Genomic DNA, 25046 nt, shown 5'->3' with positions numbered 1-25046 from the left:
TCAGTGCAATCTACGTCGCTGTCTCACACACTTTCAATTTTTTGTGAGGTCTCGGGCGTAGAGTCTCTGATGCGTCTTACACTTTGCTACCGCGCACACACCTGCATTGCGAAAGCGTTCAACAAAATGTATTTATCTTGCCCCTGCTTTTACGCTACAATAAGTATGCAGCAGTACACGCTACGTTGACAGACATGCTCTGTCACGGTCACTTGATCAAAACGCGCAGCATTTGCGTTTTGGTCGAGCAGCCACGTTGCTTTAAACGCCTCCCGCGGAACCGTGCCCCTTAAATCACCGTTGCTGACGCCACACTATGTCGTCCGGCTGGAACGCTATCACTCAATATGTCGTGCCTGTCGACACGTGTGTATTCTGTAACGGTACCATATCATCTTGATGTCGATCTTGGCTTCATTTTGACATCGGTCTTCTCACTTTGTGCTCACTGAAAGTAAATACTCAGGCACTTAGAGTGATCATGGTGCTGAGCGGAAACAGAAATTGTCGGGAAAAAAGAGTCCAGGCGGACAGGACAGAGGCTCACTATGTAATCCTCAGCTGCTTATGATCGTCGGTCCTCTTCACCTGACCTCTGTTTTCGCGACAATTTTTTTTTCCACTCAGCACACAGATCATAATGCAAAACTACCTAGCCCATTAGTCTATACGGCCCTAAACTTAGACTGACATTGTAAGTTGCCATTCAAAGAATCCGGCACTGAGTTCTAGCCGTTGTGAATGTTCCAATATCATCTCCATACGCATTACAACGACGTAGCAAACTGCCAGTACGCGAACAGCTCGATGTGTTTAACGCTAGAGAGTCGTGCGTCGATTCACTCACCAGAACCAAGGGCTGATGAAGGGCGTGGGTGCACCGAAACCAGTCCGCACAGCCTTTCTGCGAGACCAGAAAAAATATACGGATGGTGCAAAATTAAAGCCGACTCACGCTTCGGTTCCAAGTATCGTGAAAACTTTCAGCTTATTCTACAAGCAGATGATCGACAAAAACCAAGTCCCCGAATGAGCGAATATATCTGCTCGTCCTCCTCCCAAATGTTTGCCCTGATATTTGTTTTTTCTCCTCGCAACCGTGGCCCCATTTTCACGTGAGTTCCACACGCGTGTCACCATGCACTATACTTAGCCGGGTTAGTTACCCCACGCCTACCTAGAAATGATCAAATTCACGACGAGGACGTTGCAACTGTCTTCGACAGAAGGCGCCGTAATGGAGCGCTTAATGATGTCAACAACCGGAAGATCTTTGAAAATACTCAAACCACTCGAACATACCACGTGAGCAAGGCCTATACGGGAAGCCTCCCTGCTCCTCCGCTACAACGCACGAGAACTTCCGCAATTCGCCTTAGTGTGAACACCCTTTAGTTCCGCTTCACAGGCGTTTTTGCCTAACGGCGGCAGCCACCGCGGTTGGGAATCGACGCCTAGAGCTCACGCTCTGCACCAAAACGTCAAATTGAAATTCAAATTCAAATTTGTTATTTCTGCCTTGTACAAATACAGACAGGGGAGGCGCAGAAAAAGCTGTCAGAAACAGCTTGACGAAGCCGCAGCCCCCTTGCGCTTGGCAGTGGCTTCACAGCAAGGCTTTTGAAACAAAGGTAATTGCAGTCTAATAACACTTATACATAATGCACAAATACAAAAGAAAACATAACAAAATTATACAATATTTAGACAATATTCACCACAAAGAAGAACAGAACCTACATGGTAACATACATAGTACGCAAAGCACTGTTTGACGCACTGAAAAGATCAAAATTATTATGTACATAAGCATTTAAGAGGGAAGAAAGAGTGAATTGTAGGCGTTCTCTACCGGAATTTATTCGAGGGGTTGGCTACCTCAAATTCTGGAAATTATTGAACTCTTCGTTTATTGCTCCCTGTTGTGGGAACAAAGCCTCCAGCGACCACGTTTGTGGCTTTAGTACGCACCTACAGCGAACCTAGAACGAAACGCGTGTAAAGTAAAAAAGAAAAAAAGAGACTTTACTACGTGGATTTAGAATGGAACAAAATATTATGTTAACAGTTTACTTGCGCTTCCAACGCGTGACAGCTTAGAATGGAACCGGAACCCAGCCAGTCGTATCGTCGGAGGTCGTATCTAAAATATCGCTGATCTTTCGTAGTTCTTCTATTCGGACTTCTTGTTTGACAGATTGGGTAGTGTATGGTCCAAAAAAATTGTTCACGCCCCTCTTCGCGAAATGCTTTAGTTAGCTAGAATAAACATAACTCCCAAACGAAGCTCCTTACCCCTCTTAAAAGGATCCTGTATAGCTTTAAAGAATACCTAGAAAACTTAACGAAAGAATAACTATATGCATACATAAACAAAGCTATTTTGTGACGTTTGAAAAGCGGCGATACCTCCATACAAGATATGCCCGGTGCTTTTTTTTTAAACCATACAGAAATTTTAAATATCACCCAGCATAATCCGAGTCATTGAGCTGGTTTACTCAAAGTAACAGACCTTGCTTGAACGAGAAATACAAATACATACTCTGATGACTAACACAAATCATTATGTTTGTATCCAATTAGTTACAGCATGCATTGCAATTTACAATTTGCAGGCGGGCAGTTAGCCACGCGGATCCGTTTACAATGAATTCTCAGGATGACTCCAGTTTCCAGATGTCTGTTTTCGAAATTTGCACATAAATAATTGGCGGCTCAGTTGCTTTCGTGTCTCAGTGCATAAAACGGTGGTTTTCTAAAAGAAAAGTAAATGGAACATAGTTTTTGTTTATGCTAGTTCTACTGCGCATGTACAAGATCCATGCGATCATTAAAATTCGTTTCAAGTGAATATGCCTTACACTTCACTGGCTACAATTCGAAAATCGCAATATCAACTATCAATATCAATATAGCATGAGAAGTTAATAATGGATTTTCATTAATCAACCGATTCTTCATTTTGATTTATCATGTCAGCAACGCCCACCGCTTGAACTGTTCCACCTCAAGGGCTACGCGTACGCTATCTCCCACAGCTTATGTTAAACATTTGTGCATGGCTTAAAAAAAAAAAGACCCTGTGTAGTGGGCATCCTCAGTATATTTCCGTTTGTACGAAGAAATAAGCAATCGCACGTTTTTTTGGAACTGTGCGGCCAAGACTGCACGTTTCAAGAGACCGCATGCTACAGTTGCAGTTACGAACGTGCGGCTTCCCACCTTCAGCGTGTTGGTGATCTCAACGCTGAGCTGGTTCCTAAAAGGACAGCACCACTGGAACGCTTTCATCCGGTAGATGAGTGCCAGACATCTGCGGGGAGAGACAGAGTTAGAAATTGCATACGCGACACCACGATTAAAGTATGACGTCACTGCTGATAATCTCAAAACAACCGCCTGCTCGAGAAAACGGGAAGTAGTTCCTAAGCGCCAAGAGATTGGCACGAGCAGATTGTTTCGTTTTCTGATGATGGCCGCTTTTCACCGGAACGCCACTGATATCAATGTGTCTCTTCGCGTATGATACGCCGCTATTGTATTAGTAAAACTCGTTAAAGTCGCCGCTACTGCGGTGAAAGAGTCTTTTCCGATCAGATTGCGCGCGCGATGAGAATACCGTTGTACGGGCGGGGACAAAAGAATGCGGAAACTCGGACCACGTTATAAAACTTTGTCCTTGCGTGCTCTGACGAGGCAAAACGCCACGGTGTCGAGACATGGCAGTGCGCATGCGCGTGCATTTATGCACGTGTGCATGCCAATTAACGAGTCCCCTTCTTTCCAGCCTTCTGTCTGAATCACGATGATTGCAGAAGATTACACCGACTGCGCTAGTGCAAGTTTCTGCCGGCGGAGAGTGCAATGCATTGTCGCACGTGGAGCACGGCCAAAACTGACCCTGCGCTCCTAGTGTAATCTTCTGCAATCATCGCAATTCCGCCAACTGGCTGGCAGGAAGGCATGGAGCCAGGAAAGCGTAGGAGAGGGCCCGGCTAGCTCTGATCAGTTGAGTGTGTGGCGGAATTCGCGTGGTGTCTTTCACAAAGGAGCGCTGGGGCTGGTGTGCCAAACATCTACATTGCCATAGCAACCGCGCTCCCGAAACTGTCGCTGCTGCTCTCAGCCTCAGAAAAGTGAGATAAGATTTTCCGATCCGAGTCCTTCTCGCAGCGCATTCTGTTTGCGAGCAAGTTGGCTTTGGAGCGTGGCGTGTAGTCTTGAAAGTTGTGTTTTGGGTCTGTGTTGAGTGTGAGTGGCAGCCATCGACAGAGACACTCAAGCAAGCACGGCGCGGGTCTTTTGTCTTCTTCCTTGACGTGACACGGAAAAACACAGAAGCGTGTGTGCTCCTCTAAATGTGTTACAGATGCGTCGTAGGCTTTGTTCTGACACCCGCCGTGGTTGCTCAGTGGCTATGGTGTTAGGCTGCTGATCACGAGGTCGCGGGATCGAATCCAGGCCACGGCGGCCGCATTTCGATGGGGGCGAAATGCGAAAACACCCGTGTACTTAGATTTAGGTGCACGTTAAAGAACCCCAGGTGGTCGAAATTTCCGGAGCCCTCCACTACGGCGTGCCTCATAATCAGTAAGTGGTTTTGGCACGTAAAACCCCATAATTTTATTTTTTTGTTCTGACGCGCGGTTGGCACCACACACTTCCGGTGGCTCGTAGCAATGCAAGTTAAAGACTCGCGCCTATCCGCTCCGGCAAACTGATTGGAGGCGCAAGGGGAGATGACATACAAACATGGATGCACTTCCAGCTTCAGAAAGGTGACGTCAGGGCCTCCCCTATTTTGTTTCGTTCACCCGTGCAGGAAGGGGACGCAGTGGCAGGCACGAATGCATAGAGCGACGCGCATGCTCAATGCCACGTTTAGGCAACATGGCGCTTGCTTCCTCGGAGGACATAAGAATGCAGTTTGGAACGTGTTCGCAGATCCCGTATTATTCTATTCCTGGCTGTACATTCTAAAGTGTAATCGAGCTCGAGTGCTTGTTCAGTAATGCACAGTGACTCATGCATAAAAAGCGCACGCGCTCGACCCCTGACGCGGATTCCGCCTATCGTTGATTGTGCTCAATGGTATCGTTGTATTTTGAGTGTTGCTCCTTTTTCTAGGCACAGTTTCTATCGGTAAAGCGTTGGATTCGCGATTCTCAGTTGCGTAATTGTCTGGATCAACGTAGCAATAGCGAGGTTTAGGCAAGCGTGCTCGCGCGTTTTGAGACGCAGTGTGCGCACACGGGAACGCAAATGGCCCGCAATGAAGCTTGCATCTCCCAACGCTTGAACCCCTCTAATATAACTCTCCCAATATCTCAAGACCGAGACAGCCTATCTCACAACATGCGGACCGCTAAGCCTATTTTCACGCCATCTGTCTTACACAGGAAGAAGAGACCCCGACTGATTATCGCCGCGGTGATTGCCTTGTCATCACGCCACCATCGGAATCATCAGCGTTGGGCGCCACGACTTCATCCCTCAAATGCTTGCGCTTATCTAACAGATGTGTCATAAATACGGGCTCTAGGTGACTGATCGATCGTTCGATCAGTTTTTTTTCCAAGTTTCTACGACACACAGGCAGTTCACTTCACGATGGCGTTCTCACTTGAGCAGGTGAACCAGCTTGTGTTCCGCTTCCACGTGCGTCAGGGGGAAGAGGTCCCGGTGCTTTTGGAGCAGCTCGAGGCAGTAGTCGATGAACACGTTGAAGGACTCGGCGAGGCAGGCCTCCTACGCGAGGTGTGGGAAGGACGGTGAGAAAATAATAAAGAAGCGACCCGGCCAAGGAAAGCTCGCTTTCCTTCCCTGGCTCGCCAACTTCAGATTAATGGAGCGCGAGCGAGAGCTGGGCTCGACGAAATCACTCGCTACTCTGTGATTTATCCTCGGACCATTCGTGGAAGGAAAAACAAGCTTATGGGTTTTTGTTGTAGAAGGCTGCTTGTAGTAGTTGTGGCCTTTTGTAAAACCTCATACCTACGATGTTTCTTTCTTCTGAGGTGCTAGTCGGCCAGTAAGAATTTCGCTATAAATCGTGTTCAGTCACAAGGGGTGCGCACACCAAATCTTGCATGATACGTTCACACCTTACGAGAGCGTACAGAAGTTATAAGAGCGCACTATGTTCTCTAAACACTGAGTTACAAAGTACGATTCTTTTTTTTTTTGGAAGCTAGCATATTTCACCAATTCTTGGATTATCTAATACATATTATATTTCAGTAGTCGGATGTTGATTAGTTCGAGTCAGTTCATGCTAAACATTCACCTTTTTTTCAAATGTATTAGAAGACATAGCTCAAGGAGATATCGCATGTGATAATACAGGCATTATCGACAAGTTCTAGATTATATCGCGGGCAAGAGAAAAACCGGTAGCGATAGAATGCCGACGCGTCCCAGCGTGTCGACAAATTCCGGATCAAAGCTGAAGAGGAATGACCAGGAGGAACTCGAGCAAACACGCAAGCTTGAAACTAGAGTGAAGAAACAGCCCGAGTACCGGCAGAAATTTGCACAACAGAGGCACACATTGCCAGCGAGGTGAAGTGTTCGAGAATAGATGCTTTGACACGGGGACACCGGACTCATCAGTGCAGAGACGGAAGAGAATAAGTTTCTCGAAACGCACAAGAAGCAGAGATAATGCGAATATTGCGTAATGGCGAATGTCAGGAAGTTCAGCGCCTATGAGGCCTGAGTCCGTTGCCTTGGCAGCCATCGCTCATAGCCAAAGAGAGTACATTCGGTTTCCTACGAAATGCATCCGGTGTGATTGGACTAAATGAACATCAGGCCTCATTTCTCTGCCGGAGTTTTGGCGTACGAGCCGCAGTACAATAAGCCCCGTTGTACGCACGTATTTTGCAAAACGTTTCGCAGTACTAGGTATCACGTGAGCCGGCAGCTTGGTTGTTGGCACAAAACTAGCAGTTCAGAAAGTTTATTCTGTTCATCTGACCACAATTGCCCTGTTTCGCCGTAGCATTAGAGCTTATCTTGAGAAAGCTTTGTCGCAACCTACGAAAATTTTAGAGTACAAGCGTTTTTCTCACTGCCTTGCTTTGTGGCTATGGCTTTCTCAGGCACATTTTGTCTGCCTGGCTAATTCCCAGCTGTAATATGGACGCGAGTTTAGACCCTACCACGTGAATTCAGGAAAGCAGCAATTATGGCGCACTGATATTCACTCATAGCGCAGTTCGATAACAGAAACTTGTTTTACTTAGAAAAATGTCACTGTCAGCCCTCGCACAAATTTTGCGAGAAGCTTATGGTAAATACCTATTTCAGGAAAATTGAGCCCTAACGGTAAACACGTGGGGTAATGTGAAGTTTCATTCTTAAGCTGCGTAGTCCCTATTTCTATGTCGCCTTTCAAACCTAACATACAATAACTTGAGGACAACACAAAATGCGTCGTGTGGTATCCCCTAGACTCGAAAAATTCAATCTTCTAAAACGTGTCGAACATGCCAAAAGGTTGAAGAGGGCCCTCACTTCTTGACGCAACAAGCGTCTTTGCTGGCCTTCTGGTCCGTACTGGCTTGCCGAGGATTCCTGGCGAGAACAGGCGAGGTCATTCGGTGACAGCATCCGACAGATGCGTTACGATGCCGTGCCACAAAGCACGAAGTGCTTGCCCTAAGGCTTCGCGACGCAAGCGGACCTTCTCCCAGTGCGGTTATTGCATTCTCCCATTCAACGACAACGCCTGTTAGCAAGTTCTGCGGGCGGCAGGCCATAGTAGTGAGAAAGTTGTGAGTATGGCGTCGATGTGACACTGAGGTGCATGCTTAACAGAAGGCGTTCAAAAGATTCCGAATCAGGTGAGAGAAAGAGATGAGCATTGAAAGAAGTGAGTAGGCGGTGACACATTCCTTGGGGAAATGCTTGCGAGCGCTCAAAGATGAGAAAAGGCGACAGACAAAGTGGCAGCCACCAGCCGTAGAAAAAAACAGGGAGTTCAGAGGACAGTGAGCGAGCATTGAGAGGAGCACGCTGTTCCATATAGGCTCACTTCTTTCTTCGACACCCTGGGGCTAGTGTCTTCCTTGACCTCAGCCTGAATGACAAGTCTTTCACGTATGTCCACACTTTGGTCCTAGAAGAAAAAAACAAAACAAAAAGTACTGAAATCATACATACAAAAGAGACACAATGTCGGCCACAGGCACTATAATAAGGATTTCACGTGAGCACGACAAGCTTGCTGAGGAAGAAGCCAAGTCTGCGCAGAAGGTGGAGAAGAGAAGTGGAGAAGGCAGCCGGCGGCAGCAAGGAATGTTGTCCTCCTCCCTTCATTCTTCCAGGCTCACTATGAAACGCAACCATTCATAATGTACATCTTCGAAGTTTTCTGCAAACTCACGGTCATGGGTCGTGGACAACAGACACAGCCTGCGCGAAAGCTTCTCCGAAAGCGAAGTCAGATGTGCGACAGTAAAAGGCAACGGATGCAGCAATGGAAGTCGTCGATAGCCTCATAATCAAGGAGGCGTAAGCACTTCGACTCAAAGACGCGTATTGCATCTTCATTTTTGTTTTGACCCTGACAACATAGCGTAATTGCATCGAATACAACTTTCACCACTGGGGCATCATTACTGTGCATAAACTTAAGACGACTTCATCTACACTTAAGTATCAAATGCCATACCGTAAACTGTACACATAAGGCAGACACACGCATATTTTGCAAGGTTTCGCCGTTATGCAGTTGCTCGTTTGCTGTGCCGACGCTCAGGTGCGAAATACATCCTTGTGCTTAACTTATCTCCGTTTATTAGCAATATATAAGTAATTGAAAAAAAAACGGTAATACGAGGACAATGATAATAAATGTAAAAGTGGCACGACGAAGAGTTGAGTGAACATCGAACTACTACTGCCCACGCAGTTGTTTTCCATCTACTAACATGGGTGGAAGGTCTAAACACAGCTTTGCACAACAGACGTACCGCAGGAGAACATGGCTCACTTGAAAACGCCCACCATTCTTTTACACGCTTTCTTTTTCTTTCTTGTGACCGAACCAATATAACGTATTTCCTCCGATGAAGCTCGCAGAGAAAACTGTTGCGAAAGCAAGCAGAGGCATTCATTTTTACGCATGCTGAATTCCAATGGCCCACCGCATTTGTCTGTAAGCCAATGCTACAGACTTCGAGCATCTCGAGCAAGGCACACCTCTCGAGCGTCCACGACCACGAGCTCTCGCTCTTCGTCGACTTGGGACATTCTGTCGCTGGAACGCAAAGACGACAGCCGGCGCTTGCGTTTCTTCCAGAAGTTTATGATCTTCCGCTTAATGCCCGGGTGCCGACGCTGCTTCCGGTCCGTCGCGGGCTCGGGATGAAACTCGACGCTCATCTTTGTCACGTGAACATCTTCGTAGCCAGCATCGTCCACATATGCTCCAGACACCAGGCGTGCTCGACTGCCGCCACTGACAGCTTCCTGCTATAAAGTCATCGAGAGCACACTCATTTCCTCGCCACGTCCAAGGTCTGCTCCTATGCCAATCTGAAGCCGAATACCCATTCGCATTAGCCGGCAAACCGTGATCGTTCAACGTACAGCAACAAGGCTTCCACTGGGGTCAGTCGGTTTGGCATCGTTCTGTTTGCTGCGCAGTATCATTGCATAAAGGGCAACAAAGAAAGAAACCAGCAAGCATTGTGTGCAAGAGTTCGTTAATATCACATGTCATTCACCCTTCACATTCACCCGCATTCACTCTCCAGCGTACCGCTCTCCGTTAACAGCAACGAGCAAGTTTTCTGTCACCCCTTCTGATCCGATGACTCCTGCAGGAATGTCAATGCCTCGAAAAGTGCATTTGACCAAGAGAGATGTAGAGAAAACTAATGTCACAGCTCGGTGCTTCGGCAACACCCTTCTAGACTTGGTGCCGCGGCCTATATTGGGTTATTCCTGAAATTACACAAATGTCTGCACATTGCGGCAAACATTTTTTTCTTCAATTATTTCATTTCATGTTGCTCCCCTTGCAAGGCCGCTGCCAACACGTAAAGGTGTGGGGGAGGGGGGCGGTAAACAATTGTGGTTGACCTGGCAAGAACCCATTACATCGGATTTGCCACAACTTCGGAGGATACCGCCTATAAATCACGCCTGTATCACTTAAGGGTTATGTAAAGAGAATTCGTTATATTTGCGATCATAACTCACACACTTGGGAAAGCGAATTTAGGAACTCGAGAAGATAAATACTCATACGGAAGCTGCTTTCAGCACGACTGTTTTCTCATAGATGTCTTCTACATATTAAGAAATGTTACACTTATATCTTTATTTCTTTTTTGTGCAACCAGATGCCCGTAAACCACACTTGTTCAACTCGTTATATTTGCGACCATAACTCACACACTTGGGAAAGCGAATTTAGGAACTCGAGAAGGTAAATACTCATACGGAAGCTGCTTTCAGCATGGCTATTTTCTCATAAATGTCTTCTACATATTAAGAAATGTTACACTTATATCTTTATTTCTTTTTTGTGCAACCAGATGCCGGTAAACCACACTTGTTCAACTCGTTATATTTGCGATCACAACTCACACACTTGGGAAAGCGAATTTAGGAACTCGAGAAGATAAATACTCATACGGAAGCTGCTTTCAGCATGACTATTTTCTCATAGATGTCTTCTACATATTGACACGTGTATTTATATTTATCGGGCGACCAGGTTTCACCGCCTAAGAAATCGCATCGCACAGCGCGGGACGCGCTTGAATGTATCCGAAGTTTCTGGAAAGTTATCGATGCTTCTATCCGCAGTCTGTTGTTGCCGAACCTTGTGTTATCTGATTTATTCGCCTGACGCGAATGATGTAGAACTTTATGGAAGGCACGCGGGTGCCAACGATTAGTCTGGAACATTCGACGATTGTGTATAAAAGCCGACGCGCTTGAACCGCTGATCAGATTTTCGACGATCGCCGACCGTGTTCGCCGCTATCGTTGTGCTATAAGTGTAGCCTGTTTTGTGGGCACAGGTTCGCCCAATAAAAGTTAGTTTTGTCTATCACAATATTGCTACTGTGTTCTTAACGTCACCACCACGTGACATCTGGTGGAGGTGCTTTTGGTCCATGTACCGGACGCCCCCGACAAGCCGTGATCCAAGCCCGGAACGCAAAGACAACACCAACGCAGTCCCGCACCATCGAGCAAGCCGCCGTCTTCAACAACTGCCCCCGGAGCACGGACTTTTGCCTGAGACGACCAGAAAGATTGCCACCAAGTCCACCCCAATGGCAGCCCCGGCATCGCCCATCGTGCTACAGCAGCCCAGGGAGCCTCCGACGTTCCGTGGTTCAACTTTTGAGGACCCGGAAGGCTGGCTTGAGACGTACGAGAGAGTCGCTACGTTTAACAACTGGAACAGCGACGACAAACTGCGATATGTCTTCTTCGCATTGGAAGACGCGGCCAGGACGTGGTTCGAGAACCGAGAAGCCACCCTAACGACCTGGGAACTTTTCCGAAGCAGCTTCCTGAAGACATTCGCAAGCGTCGTACGCCGAGAACGAGCCCAAGCGCTATTGGAAACCCGGGTGCAGCTACCTAATGAGACGACCGCGATCTACACGGAAGAAATGAGCCGTCTCTTCCGCCACGCCGACCCTGAAATGCCCGAGGAGAAGAAAGTGCGCCTGCTGATGCGTGGTGTGAAGGAGGAACTTTTTGCCGGAATGGTACGAAGCCCACCGAAGACCGTCGACGAGTTTCTTCACGAGGCCACTAGCATCGAGAAGACACTCGAGATGCGAAACCGGCAATTCGAGCGCCGCACGACCTCGACAAGCATCGCCGGAGTTCAGTCACTGGCCGCCGACGACCTGCGCGAGACTATCCGAGCTGTCGTGCGGGAGGAGCTACAAAAGCTGTTCCCATCATCACAGCCTCAAGTAGCTTCGATTGCCGACGCCGTGCGTGAGGAACTCCAACAACAACTTGGAGTAGCCCCTGAATCGCCGCAGCGTGAGCCGCAAGCGATGACCTACGCCGCCGTCGCACGCCGTCAAGGACCCCCTCCGCGACCACGCCAGGGCCCTGTCACGCCACAGTTTCGTCGTCCGCCGCCGCCGCCGCCAGCACGACCACCCGTCGCCCAGCGCACCTACGCGAGGAAGACGGACATCTGGCGTGCTCCTGACCACCGCCCGCTCTGCTACCACTGCGGAGAAGCGGGTCATGTCTACCGACGATGTCCGTACCGGGAGATGGGACTTCGAGGTTTCGCCGTCAACGCGCCGCGTCCACAGCTTGGCGAGCGCCCACGTGACATCGCCGATTACCTCGCCGCTACTCAGTGGAGCCCTCGACGGCCGTCCCGTTCGCCATCACCAGGTCGCTACCTGTCGCCGCAGCGCCGACCATACACTGGCCCAGCCCGGGGCCGGTCAGCGAGCCCATATCCGGAAAACTAAAAGCAGCAACCGATGGAGGTGCGGTTGCTGTTCGTCGAACTGACGAAGATCCTCCGCCGCCGACGAAGACGACGACGAAACGATCTCGACGACATAACAACGACACGCCGCCGTCCCGACGAAGTCAGGAAGGCAAGACTACACCGATGAACGACGACTTGACGACGCGACGTTCCAACTTCAGTTCAACACGACGCAGCCGTGATCCGACGCCACGACCTAACTGCAACGCCAGACAAAGAACCACCGACCTCGACGTGCTTCTCGACGGCCACGCAGTCACTGCCTTAGTCGACACAGGGGCTGATTACTCCGTCATGAGTGGACACATCGCCGCCCAGTTGAAGAAAGTTAAGACTACGTGGGAAGGCCCTCAAATTCGAACCGCTGGAGGACACCTCATCACGCCGTCTGGAGTCTGCACGGCAAGAATTACCGTTCATGACCGGACTTACCCTGCCACCTTCGTTATCCTCCAACAGTGTTCACGAGACGTCATTCTCGGCATGGACTTCCTGAACCAACACGGCGCAATCATCGACCTGAAGTCGAAGTCAATAACGCTGTCGGAAGATCAAGCGATACCGCCGGAGAGCCCTCGTAGTCACCACGCCTTGAGGGTGCTCGAAGATCAAGTGAGCATCCCGCCTCGCTCCAGCATTGTCATTTCGGTCGGCCCCGAAACACCCGTTGACGTAGAAGGCGTCATCGAAGGCGACCAACGTCTACTGCTCGACCGTGAAATTTGCGTCGCAAGAGGGATCGCTCGACTGCACGGAGGAAACACGAAGGTGTTGCTGACAAACTTCAGCCAGGAATTCAAGCACATCAACAAGGGCACGACGATCGCATACATCGAGGAATTTCAAGAAACCAGCGATGCGTTTGTCCTCTCGGATTCTGTTGCATCTACCCCGACGACCGTAGTTCCCGAGCCAGACTTCGACATAAATCCAAGTCTCCCCATGATTAAGAAGCAACAGCTCAGAAGTCTGCTTCGACGATACAAAGACTGCTTTTCGACGTCATCGAGGATTCGACAAACCCCAGTCGCAAAGCATCGCATAATAACCGAAGAGTGCGCTCGACCACTCCGCCAGAGCCCTTACCGAGTTTCGACGCGAGAACGCGAAGCTATAAGACACCAAGTCGACGAAATGCTGCGCGACGACATCATCCAGCCGTCGAAAAGCCCGTGGGCGTCTCCAGTTGTTTTAGTGAAGAAAAAGGACGGAACCCTACGTTTCTGCGTCGATTATCGTCGATTGAACAAAATCACGAAGAAAGACGTATACCCCCTCCCACGGATAGACGACGCATTAGATCGGCTCTGCAATGCTAGATACTTCTCATCGATGGACCTCAAGTCTGGCTACTGGCAAATAGAGGTCGACGAAAGGGATCGCGAAAAGACCGCCTTCATCACGCCAGACGGCCTCTACGAGTTCAAGGTTATGCCATTCGGACTGTGTTCGGCACCTGCAACGTTCCAGCGCGTCATGGACACAGTATTAGCAGGACTGAAGTGGCAGACCTGTCTCGTTTACTTGGATGACGTCGTCGTCTTCGCCGGGAATTTCGACGATCACCTCAAGCGGCTTGCGACAGTACTAGAAGCCATCAAGTCGTCAGGGCTTACTCTGAAGCCGGAAAAATGCCGCTTCGCTTACGATGAGCTTCTGTTCCTAGGCCACGTAATCAGCAAATCTGGTGTCCGTCCAGACCCGCAAAAGACAGCTGCAATCGCACAGTTCCCGCAACCCATCAACAAGAAGGCAGTGCGTAGGTTCCTTGGCATGTGTGCCTACTATAGGCGCTTTGTCAAGGACTTTTCACGCATCGCGGAGCCGCTAACACATCTAACGAAATGTGATGTCGAGTTCAAGTGGGAAACACCGCAGGCCGACGCATTTGAAGAACTCAAACGACGCATGCAGTCGCCGCCGGTACTTGCGCACTTCGACGAGTACGCCGATACAGAAATCCATACTGACGCCAGTAGCCTAGGCCTCGGTGCCGTTCTAGTCCAGAGGAGAAACGGAGTCGAACAGGTGATAGCTTACGCTAGCCGGTCGCTGTCAAAAGCGGAAGGCAACTATTCTACGACCGAAAAGGAATGCCTCGCCATCGTTTGGGCTACAGCTAAATTTCGCCCTTATCTTTATGGCAGGCCATTCAAAGTCGTCAGTGACCATCACGCGTTGTGTTGGCTAGCGAATATAAAGGATCCTTCAGGACGACTCGCGCGGTGGAGCCTCAGACTACAAGAATACGACATCACTGTCACCTACAAGTCCGGACGAAAACACTCCGATGCCGATTGCCTATCACGCGCCCCCATTGACCCGCCGCCGCAAGACGACGAGAATGACGACGCCTTCCTCGGAATGATAAGCGCGGAAGACTTCGCTGCACAGCAACGGGCAGACGCGGAGCTAAAAGGCCTCGTCGAATATTTGGAAGGGCACACCGACGTTGTCCCCAGGGCATTTAAGCGCGGATTATCTTCCTTCACGCTTCAAAACAATCTACTCGTGAAGAAGAACTTCTCCCCAGTCCGCGCCAACTACCTTCTTGTTGTCCCGTCAGGACTTCGTCCAGAAGTATTGCACGCCCTACATGACGATCCGACCGCTGGACACCTAGGATTTTCCCGGACACTATCAAGGATACAAGAAAAGTATTATTGGCCGCACCTGACCGCCGACGTCGCCCGTTATGTCAGAACATGCCGAGACTGTCAGCGACGCAAGACACCGCCGACAAGGCCAGCCGGATTACTACAGCCGATCGAGCCTCCTTGCCGACCATTCCAGCAGATCGGGATGGACTTGTTGGGACCCTTTCCGACGTCAACAACCGGAAATAAATGGATCGTCGTGGCGACGGACTACCTCACCCGCTTCGCTGAAACTAAAGCACTGCCGAAAGGTAGCGCAGCCGAAGTGGCGAAATTCTTTGTCGAAAACATCCTGCTGCGACATGGTGCCCCAGAAGTCCTCATCACCGACAGAGGAACGGCCTTTACAGCGGAGCTCACCCAAGCCATTCTGAACTACAGTCAGACAAGGCACAGGAGGACAACGGCCTACCACCCGCAGACGAATGGTCTTACGGAGCGGCTGAATAAGACCCTCGCCGACATGCTAGCGATGTACGTGGACGTTGAACACAAGACGTGGGATGCGGTCCTGCCGTACGTAACATTCGCTTACAACACGGCGGTGCAAGAAACAACACAGATCACGCCGTTTAAGCTGGTTTACGGCAGGAATCCGACGACGACGCTCGACGCCATGCTGCCCCACGTCACCGACGAGGAAAATCTCGACGTCGCTAGCTATCTCCAGCGCGCCGAAGAAGCCCGACAGCTCGCCCGCCTGCGGATAAAGAACCAGCAGAGGACCGACAGCCGACACTACAACCTCCGACGACGCTTTGTTGAGTACCAGCCCGGTGACCGTGTTTGGGTTTGGACCCCTATACGCCGACGAGGACTGAGCGAGAAGCTTTTGCGTCGCTATTTTGGACCGTACAAGATCATCCGACGTATTGGTGTACTGGACTACGAGGTCGTGCCAGACGGCATTTCGCTGTCACAGCGGCGCCGCTCACGACCTGAAATTGTCCACGTTGTGCGGCTCAAGCCGTACCACCAGCGTTGACGAACTTTGGCACTTCGCGTAACTGACCTTTGGACTTTATTTCTTTTCGTTGTTTTGTTACCTATGTTTAATAAGTGTCCCTTTGTGTTTCGCTCTCTTTGTAGCATCGGGACGATGCTTTTTATGAGGGGGGTATTGACACGTGTATTTATATTTATCGGGCGACCAGGTTTCACCGCCTAAGAAATCGCATCGCACAGCGCGGGACGCGCTTGAATGTATCCGAAGTTTCTGGAAAGTTATCGATGCTTCTATCCGCAGTCTGTTGTTGCCGAACCTTGTGTTATCTGATTTATTCGCCTGACGCGAATGATGTAGAACTTTATGGAAGGCACGCGGGTGCCAACGATTAGTCTGGAACATTCGACGATTGTGTATAAAAGCCGACGCGCTTGAACCGCTGATCAGATTTTCGACGATCGCCGACCGTGTTCGCCGCTATCGTTGTGCTATAAGTGTAGCCTGTTTTGTGGGCACAGGTTCGCCCAATAAAAGTTAGTTTTGTCTATCACAGTATTGCTACTGTGTTCTTAACGTCACCACCACGTGACAATATTAAGAAATATTACACTTATATTTTTATTTCTTTTTTGTGCAACCAGATGCCCGTAAACCACACTTCTAATGAAAGAAGCTACAGAATATAACCCAGAAAGGTCTCAGTGCCGACGGGATGCCCTTCCCTTCGTAAGCTTGTGTACGCCATTTTCCCCACAGCTCAGCACGTTGTGTCAAAGCCAGCCAACGCCGACTGTGTGTAGATGCAAGAACACTTCAACCGTTATCATTTCTTCTTTTATTTGCCAAATTATTCTTCCTCGTTTGTGGATACGAAGCCGGCATCTATCGATAGAATGTAGAGTACTTTCTAGACTACAGGGCGCGGATTATACAAATCTGAAAGCGGGAATTTCTCGGCGCGCAACCTATCTATGGGGCGGATTATAAATAATTAAATTGTTTAAAACTGGAAACGCGCTTGAAGATAACAAGGCCAGACAGCGCCTGCAAACTTTGCATTTACTGTAAATCACACAGCAATAGTTGTTCCACAATGACCATCTTTGCGCCCGAGCAATATTTCCAACTCATTCTGGCAGCTCGGAATCTTGTTGGGGCCTATGAAATATATGCAGTAAGCATGAAACACCGTGACAATGTGCAAGTGAATGCTTCACCTTCACGAAATTGTTAAACCTCAGTGCAGTCGAACGGGAGCAAGAAATAAATATTCCGAACGCGAAGCCGTTCTCAAATCTGACATGATTTACTTGTTCTGTTTCTGGCAGCCAGACGAGCGCGGTTTTGATAGTCCTTAGTATTTATTCCTACATACAGTTTCTTAAACAAGCCAGGCTTTTACTGGGTGACAATAAATGTTTTCCCGCCTGCTCTTTCCTGTTTGCAGGAAAGCTGTAACAGTTAATGTCTGTCCAAGTTTGTCCATGCGGACTATAGTCCGGGAAACATGGTACATAAAGAACAGAACTTCCCTAAAGGCGCTATTTCTCGTGAAAAGGTAGTTCATCATCATCATCAGCAGCAGCAGCATCATCGTCAGCCTGGTTACGCCCACTGCAGGGCCAAGGCCTCTCGCATACTTCTCAACTACCCCGGTCATGTACTAATTGTGGCCGTGTTGTCCCTGCAAACTTATTAATCTCATCCGCCCACGGTAACTTTCTGCCGCCCCCTGCTACGCTTCCCTTCTCTTGGAATCCAGCCCGTAACCCCTAATGACATTGCTTATCTTCCCTCCTCATTACATGTCCTGCCCATGCCCATTTCTTGTTCTCGATTTCAACTAGGATGTCATTAACTCGCGTCTGTTCCCTCACCCAATCTGCTCTTGTCTTATCCCTTAACGTTTCAGCCATCAATCTTCTTTCCATAGCTCGTTGCGTTGTCCTCAATTTAAGTAGAACCCTTTTCGTAAGGCTCCAGGTTTCTGCCCCGTACGTTAGTACTGGTAAGATACGTACAGCTGGTAGGACCGAACTACAAAAGGTAGTTGAAGTGAAGCAAATAAAATTCGGGGTTGCACGGAATCTTATCTCATCCCGAAGAGGCACGATGAATATAAGAGTACGCCGACGAAGAACTAAATAACATCAATAGGGGAAAAATTAAAAAGGTCGTTTCGGCTCCGACACGGGTGATTTGTTTGTTCACAGTCAGACAGCTACGAAAGAGTAGAACGTTACGAAGGCTTGAAGTTACGAATCCTCTAAGCCTTCACAATTCTGTGCTCTTTCGCATCTGTCTCATTGCGAACAAGGCTCCTGTGTGGGAACCGAAAGTTCCACATTTTTAATTTTTCACTAAATGTCGTTTAGTTCTTGGTCGACGTTCTCCTTCAATCATCACGAAGTGAAATAAGTAGCTTGCTAACAATACGTCTTCTAAGGGATGTGTAAAAGAGACATTACGTTTACAGGTGGCGAAAAGTAGAGGCGACACGCACACTAAGGCCCTGACGTAGCAACCTTGATGACGTCACACTTCCTACACGACTCGGTCATCAACTTCGTCCTCTAAGAAAAGACCGCCGCCGCGTGACCGCTCGATCACGCACTCGTTACCTTCATATTGAGCAGCTGCACTGTGCTCAGAAAATCGAGAGGACTATGCCATTTTCTTTTTTACGAAAGCGAAGTCCACGTCGCCATTCCAAATGACAATCTAGGGCTTTCGCGGTAGATAGCTTTCTTTTATTTATTTTTATGCGAACAACAATGCAACAAGTAACTTGTCAGCAATCGTCTAAATTATAAAAAATAACAACTTTCCTAATGAGTATTCACCATTAACGTAGAGTTTTGTACCTTGCTGTGTCCCTTATCATCTGTGCAGTCTTCGCGGCTGCTTAGTGGCTATGGCATTGCACTGCTGATTTGGAGCACGCGGGCGCAATGCCAACCGCGCCGGCAACATATACATTAGGGGGGGGGGGGGTCGAAATGCAAAAGGCGCCCTTTGGGTGCACGTTAAAACACTCTAGGTGGTCAAAATCATACGAAATCCCACTACGACGTGCCCCATAATCACATCATGATTTCGACACACACACAGAAAAAAAATCTGCAAGCTAGTTCAACATTTTGTTTGACCTCATTACGGGAGCTCTCGGGCCCCTTTTTTTCTGTTCACGTTTACCGGAATACCGGGAACTGCAGAAGCGATAAAAACGTTCCGCGAACTTCGCTAACGTGACCTTACCTCGTCCCTCGATAACGGCCGATCCGAGTCTTCCCAGGCTCGGTCCAGGTCGTCCAGTAGCTGCAGCAATAGCGCGTAGTCCAAGGAGACACCCATATGCTTCCGTGAGTACATCACCCATCGGCTGTGCAAGGAACAAAAATAAAAAAAATACGTTGCGCTTCAATAACTCATGCCTCCGGTCCATTTTGAGGCCCAAGAAAACTCTAGAATGGCAGCAATCCCTGTAAACGAGTTCTTATAGGCAAGATCTCTCTCTTGAACTCGGAACACGTATTGAGCGACAAGAAATAAGGAAAGCATGGGGCTCGATATCTTGCTACTGCAACCATATGAGAGAGAGAGAGAGAGAGAGAGAGAGAGAGAGAGAGAGAGAGAGAGAGAGAGAGAGAGAGAGAGAGAGAGAGAGAGAGAGAGAGAGAGAGACAGACAGACAGACAGACAGACAGACAGACAGACAGACAGACAGACAGACAGACAGACAGACAGACAGACAGACAGACAGACAGACAGACAGACAGACAGACAGACAGACAGACAGACAGACAGACAGACAGACAGACAGACAGACAGACAGACAGACAGACAGACAGACAGACAGACAGACAGACAGACAGACAGACAGACAGACAGACAGACAGACAGACAGACAGACAGACAGACAGACAGACAGACAGACAGACAGACAGACAGACAGACAGACAGACAGACAGACAGACAGACAGACAGACAGACAGACAGACAGACAGACAGACAGACAGACAGACAGACAGACAGACAGACAGACAGACAGACAGACAGACAGACAGACAGACAGACAGACAGACAGACAGACAGACAGACAGACAGACAGACAGACAGACAGACAGACAGACAGACAGACAGACAGACAGACAGACAGACAGACAGACAGACAGACAGACAGACAGACAGACAGACAGACAGACAGACAGACAGACAGACAGACAGACAGACAGACAGACAGACAGACAGACAGACAGACAGACAGACAGACAGACAGACAGACAGACAGACAGACAGACAGACAGACAGACAGACAGACAGACAGACAGACAGACAGACAGACAGACAGACAGACAGACAGACAGACAGACAGACAGACAGACAGACAGACAGACAGACAGACAGACAGACAGACAGACAGACAGACAGACAGACAGACAGACAGACAGACAGACAGACAGACAGACAGACAGACAGACAGACAGACAGACAGACAGACAGACAGACAGACAGACAGACAGACAGACAGACAGACAGACAGACAGACAGACGTATTGAGGAAATGCAGAGAGGTTGGCGTGAGGTAAATGTCGTTCTAGCGTTCTAATCAGCTCAGAAGCAAGGATAAGAGGAACAGGGGTTCTCGAATCATAGAGACGACGAAGCAAGAGGAAGCACAGAGAAGGTAAACTATTGAGATGTAGGAATAACAACTGTGTAATAGTAATTGAAACGTAGAGATACTAGGAAACAACATAGGCAAATGAAAGTGGGCAAAAAAAGACACTTTCCGCCGGTGGAAAACGCAAGCCGCTAATTCCACATTGCGCGAGAGGTACTCCATCCTTAAGCTACCGCGGTGGCCGTTTTTAGCATCAACTTGTTACGTATTCCCGTGTGTGTACGTCGCTGTCCTTGGGAACACTAGCCAGCGCCACATAGCACATGAACCCAGCAGCAAGCAAGAGGTCACTGAACTCCCGTAAACTACCTCCTAGCATCATTCTTTAGTCAAATGCCATGAGTGCGTGCGCGCAGTATCATACCCCTATATATAGCAGGCGACCATCTATCATGTTTCTTCGGCTCTAGCGGCAGTGGAGGGCTACCGATCCGAAAGGTCTTTAACAATACTCACCGACTCGCAAACTACGTGTCGGAATTACATGAACGGCAGAATAGGACGCAGAGCGCTTCACATCCTCCGCTCCTGCAGGGCTAACAACAACGTCAGGCATACAATTTTCTGGGTACCGGGACACGCTGGAATAGAAGGGAACCTAAGGGCGGACAAGGCAGCTCGAGAGCACACAAACCGAGCGGCCACAAGCACCGACCCTGAGGAACCCATACCAGTCAGCCCAAGCTACTCAGACATATTGAATTACTATAAGGGGGTACGAATCAAATACCCTCCACCCCACAACAGCCTAAATCAGCATGAAGCAACCTCTTGGAGGAGGCTGCAAACAGGAACATATCCAAACCTAAACACACTAAGCAAGATGTTTCCCACCCAGTATGGAGAAATTTGCCCCTGGTGCGGCGCCAAGCCCACCTTATATCACGTTACATGGGGATGCGTTCAGAATCAGCAATTCCTTCAAATAAAAGACCCGAGTGCGGAGCAGCGGGAGACGGTGCTCTCCAGCAGCGACCCGAAAGTCCAGCATGGACTAGTAAGGCACGCTCGCCGAGTAGCCACCCTCAGTGGTGCCCTGGAATAGGGGGTCGACCCTGCGCAGATGGGGAAGAAGACCGTGAAGATGGCCGACCACATCTGCCACCGCTAATTTCTACACCATTAGAGCAAATAAAGTTTTTCCTCCTCCTCCTCGGCTAAAAAAAGAACAAGAAAGCCTAATGATTTACCTAAGCACGTGGATAAAAGTAATCATGTCGCAGCTTGTTGCGCTGATTCTTTATTCGGGATAACAGCAGAAATCGCATCGCATTAGAAATGTACACTGCAGGCGTTTTGCTTCGTTTTTCGTAACAATGCTATCACGCAAAGTGGTATCCATTTGCCCTAAATACCTGCTTTGTACAGGAAGATGGTTAAAGCACTCGTACATCCCCCCTCCTCCCCCCCCCCGTGATTGCTTAGTGGCTATGGTGTTGGGCTGCGAAGCACGAGGTCGCGGGATCGAATCCCGGCCACGGCGGCCGCATTTCGATGGGGGCGAAAACACCAGTGCACTTAGATGCACGTTAATCAACCCCAGGTGTTCAACATTTCCGGAGTCCCCCACTACGGCGTGCCTCATAATAAGGAAGTGGTTGCGGCACATCAAATACCATAATTTAATTTTAAATTGGTGCATCGTGCGACACACATCATGCCTCGAGAAAGTGCTCAAGTTTTTCTATTACCGATTTTGGCTTCGTTCTTTCAAAACGAGAAAAGCAGATTCCCACGTGGTTGAACTTAAGCTTGCAATATTAAAAATTAAGCAGTTCTCATTATTATTCATGGTAATATACAAAGCACATCGAAAAACGTCACGCGGTATTATCGAAGTTAGTGTACGCTGGGAAAGAGAAAACATAAAAACAATGCCGAGGACACCTAAGCACTGCTTATGAGTAGTGAGTACGAAAGCATTATTGTCCAATTCAACGCCGCTGCGCGGTCCTTCGAACTATGAACTCCTTGCGGGCAAGCGGGCGCACTGGGACGCTCCGCGCGTTTAGATTGGGCCTTACGGAGGCACTCTTAGAACGCAGGCGAGAGCTTGCACGGTCAAGGGACGCGCGGATAACCCAGGATTCTGAGAGTGAGAGCGACGGTGACGTGGCGTCGCGGCGATGCCTTCTCCCCTCACGCAGCACCTGGCGCGCTATCGGAGCAGCAGGTTTAGCTTCGCATGCTTTAGAGTTACTGTACAGTGCTCACGGAATGAAACGCGACTGCGAGTATTTGGTAGAACCCAGCATATGTGCAGAGAACTCGAGAGTACCATGTCATGTCGCTATGAATCTGGTCACTGAAGGTGACTCTGACTCCGCTCTAAGTGTACACACCAAAGTTACGTCGATGTGGCACGAACTGCAGCCGGTACAAACGAAAGTCTGGGCATTAGTTAGCCCTAAATTGACGCGTTTCATTCCGTGAGCACTGTACATGGCTCGCACATACATATGGTTCCCTGTGGGAGCCATGCCAGAGTAACCATACACTCATCACTGACAACTTTCCGTTGCAATGAAGGGAAAGCGACAGGCGCGTGGCTGCCGCGCATGTGTTACGGCGCCAAGTAGTCCGGCAGCGGTTGAATGTGCTTTTGGTCGCTCGGAACAGACGCTGAATCGGCGCAGTTACCACGTGCCACGGTTTCGCGCTTGCCCGCGCGCGGAATGGCAAAGCCGCAAAATACGTAAACGTTTACATTCAGTGGTGTGTTTTAACTCATTGGAGCGTTACTAATAAGGTGTTTTGTGTTTTCTCTTCCCCAGCTTAAACTGACGCGGATGAAAACTCGGTACTCTTTTCAGAAGCGCTCTCACTCGTGCGCGCTTTCCATCCGTAGCTTCCGCGTCATTGCCACAGAAAGCTGTGCGCGAGTACAACGCGCTCTGCTCCGTCGAGCCCCGAGCCAGCAAGTGCGAGCCAGCGGCATAATGGGTGAGGGGAGCGTTCGTAAAGTGGCGTCGCAGGGAAAGGGAGTTTAGGTGTCGTTTTGCTGTTACAGAAGCACCGATTTAGTTTTTTTTTTCGCTTAATGGACCATTTGACGCTTTCGCATCCAAAAACAGAGAACATAAAAAAATTTGCAGGACACTTAAGCTTAGCCTTTAAGAGTGGAATGCAATAGCATTCAAAGATCCCTGACTGCTTGTCACGTATCCTGGCAACCGGAGCTTTCTTGTGGATGCGCGAAGACGAGCGCCATCTGGGTAATGTTGCAAGGAACCGAGCGGACCGCGCTGCTCTGTGAATTGTACAAACGCTGGAAAAGGGGTTTGTGTTTGAGTGTCCGCGTAACAGAATAACCTTTTCTGCTATGTCACAGAGTGCATGCCCGCGCCCCTCTCAAGATGACCGCCATTGCCGCAGCAGCAGCAACGCCGCTTGCACGGCGATGGGGAAGAGAGCTTCCCATTGTCCTTGAGCTCGCCAGAGCGGTTTGGTCATGTGTGTTGCCTGAGCGCGGCGGAGGGACGAGGCGGCTTGGGGAGCGGCAGAGCAGCTTGGAGGACGAAGGAGCGGGGTCGTGCACCGGGAGACAGCTGAAGATGTGGTCGGCAGGCTGAAACCTCCAGGCCGAAGTCTTCGCAGTTCGACCGACAGACGGTGCAAGTCCGTCAGGATCTTCGGCAGCGAGGTACCAGCAGCCCGACGCTCTTCAGATCGGGATCTCGGCAAGCACGCCCCAGATAAGCCTCGTGTTCCAGGCCGCTCTCAGAACTTTCCGCCGGACACTCTTTTCTAATCGCGTTTAATCTTTCATTTGTTTATCCATCGCGTGTTAATTTTTGTACGTTCTGTTAGTGTAGCGTTTGCCGTATTTATTGTCGCGTATATTTTTTATTTGTGTCGCGGATTTTTTGTTATTTCGCGAGTGTTAATGGTTCCCACGTGGTGGGCTTAGTGTCGCGCGAGTGGCGTCAGGGCGTGTGCTGTGTGACCCGCACGCCTTCTGCGAGCTAGGACCCACTACTGGAAGTTTGCATGTTTTTTCCCATTATGTCTCGGACATGGTTTTATTTTATTAAATTGAATGTGTGTGTTGTACGTCGCCTCCCGTCTCATGCCTCTAGTTCACGGTCGATCAGGCGTGGACCTTATCGCCGGTCAGCAGTCGAACCCTCAATAAACGCACGCGGGGTGGGTATGTTGTCGCCCCATCCCCTCCGGTTCGGAGAGTGCGAATTACCCCACCATCAATCTTTGACATGCTACACTCAAATTACAATCCGACACTATCATGTCTGT

At 49.3% G+C, this 25046-nt stretch overlaps 1 protein-coding gene across 6 annotated transcripts in view; it reads right to left on the bottom strand.

The window, feature by feature from the left end:
* Positions 1–25046, bottom strand: part of LOC139048842 (BAI1-associated protein 3-like) — a 567324-nt gene that overhangs the window by 59721 nt on the left and 482557 nt on the right. For 3 of the 6 annotated variants that reach the window (XM_070523709.1, XM_070523710.1, XM_070523711.1), the window contains exons 11-16: positions 19367–19490; positions 8042–8125; positions 7522–7581; positions 5627–5751; positions 3226–3316; positions 848–904 (exon numbers count right to left, since the gene is read on the bottom strand). In XM_070523709.1, coding sequence (XP_070379810.1) covers positions 848–904; positions 3226–3316; positions 5627–5751; positions 7522–7581; positions 8042–8125; positions 19367–19490 — 541 coding nt within the window. The remainder of the gene's footprint in view (positions 1–847; positions 905–3225; positions 3317–5626; positions 5752–7521; positions 7582–8041; positions 8126–19366; positions 19491–25046) is intronic. The other 3 variants (XM_070523713.1, XM_070523714.1, XM_070523712.1) reach the window with 2 other exon arrangements.

This window comes from Dermacentor albipictus, chromosome 8 (genome assembly GCF_038994185.2).
Source record: "Dermacentor albipictus isolate Rhodes 1998 colony chromosome 8, USDA_Dalb.pri_finalv2, whole genome shotgun sequence".
NCBI lineage: Eukaryota > Metazoa > Arthropoda > Arachnida > Ixodida > Ixodidae > Dermacentor > Dermacentor albipictus.
The sequence above is the reverse complement of the archived record's forward strand: the minus strand, read 5'-3'. Positions and strand labels throughout refer to the sequence as shown.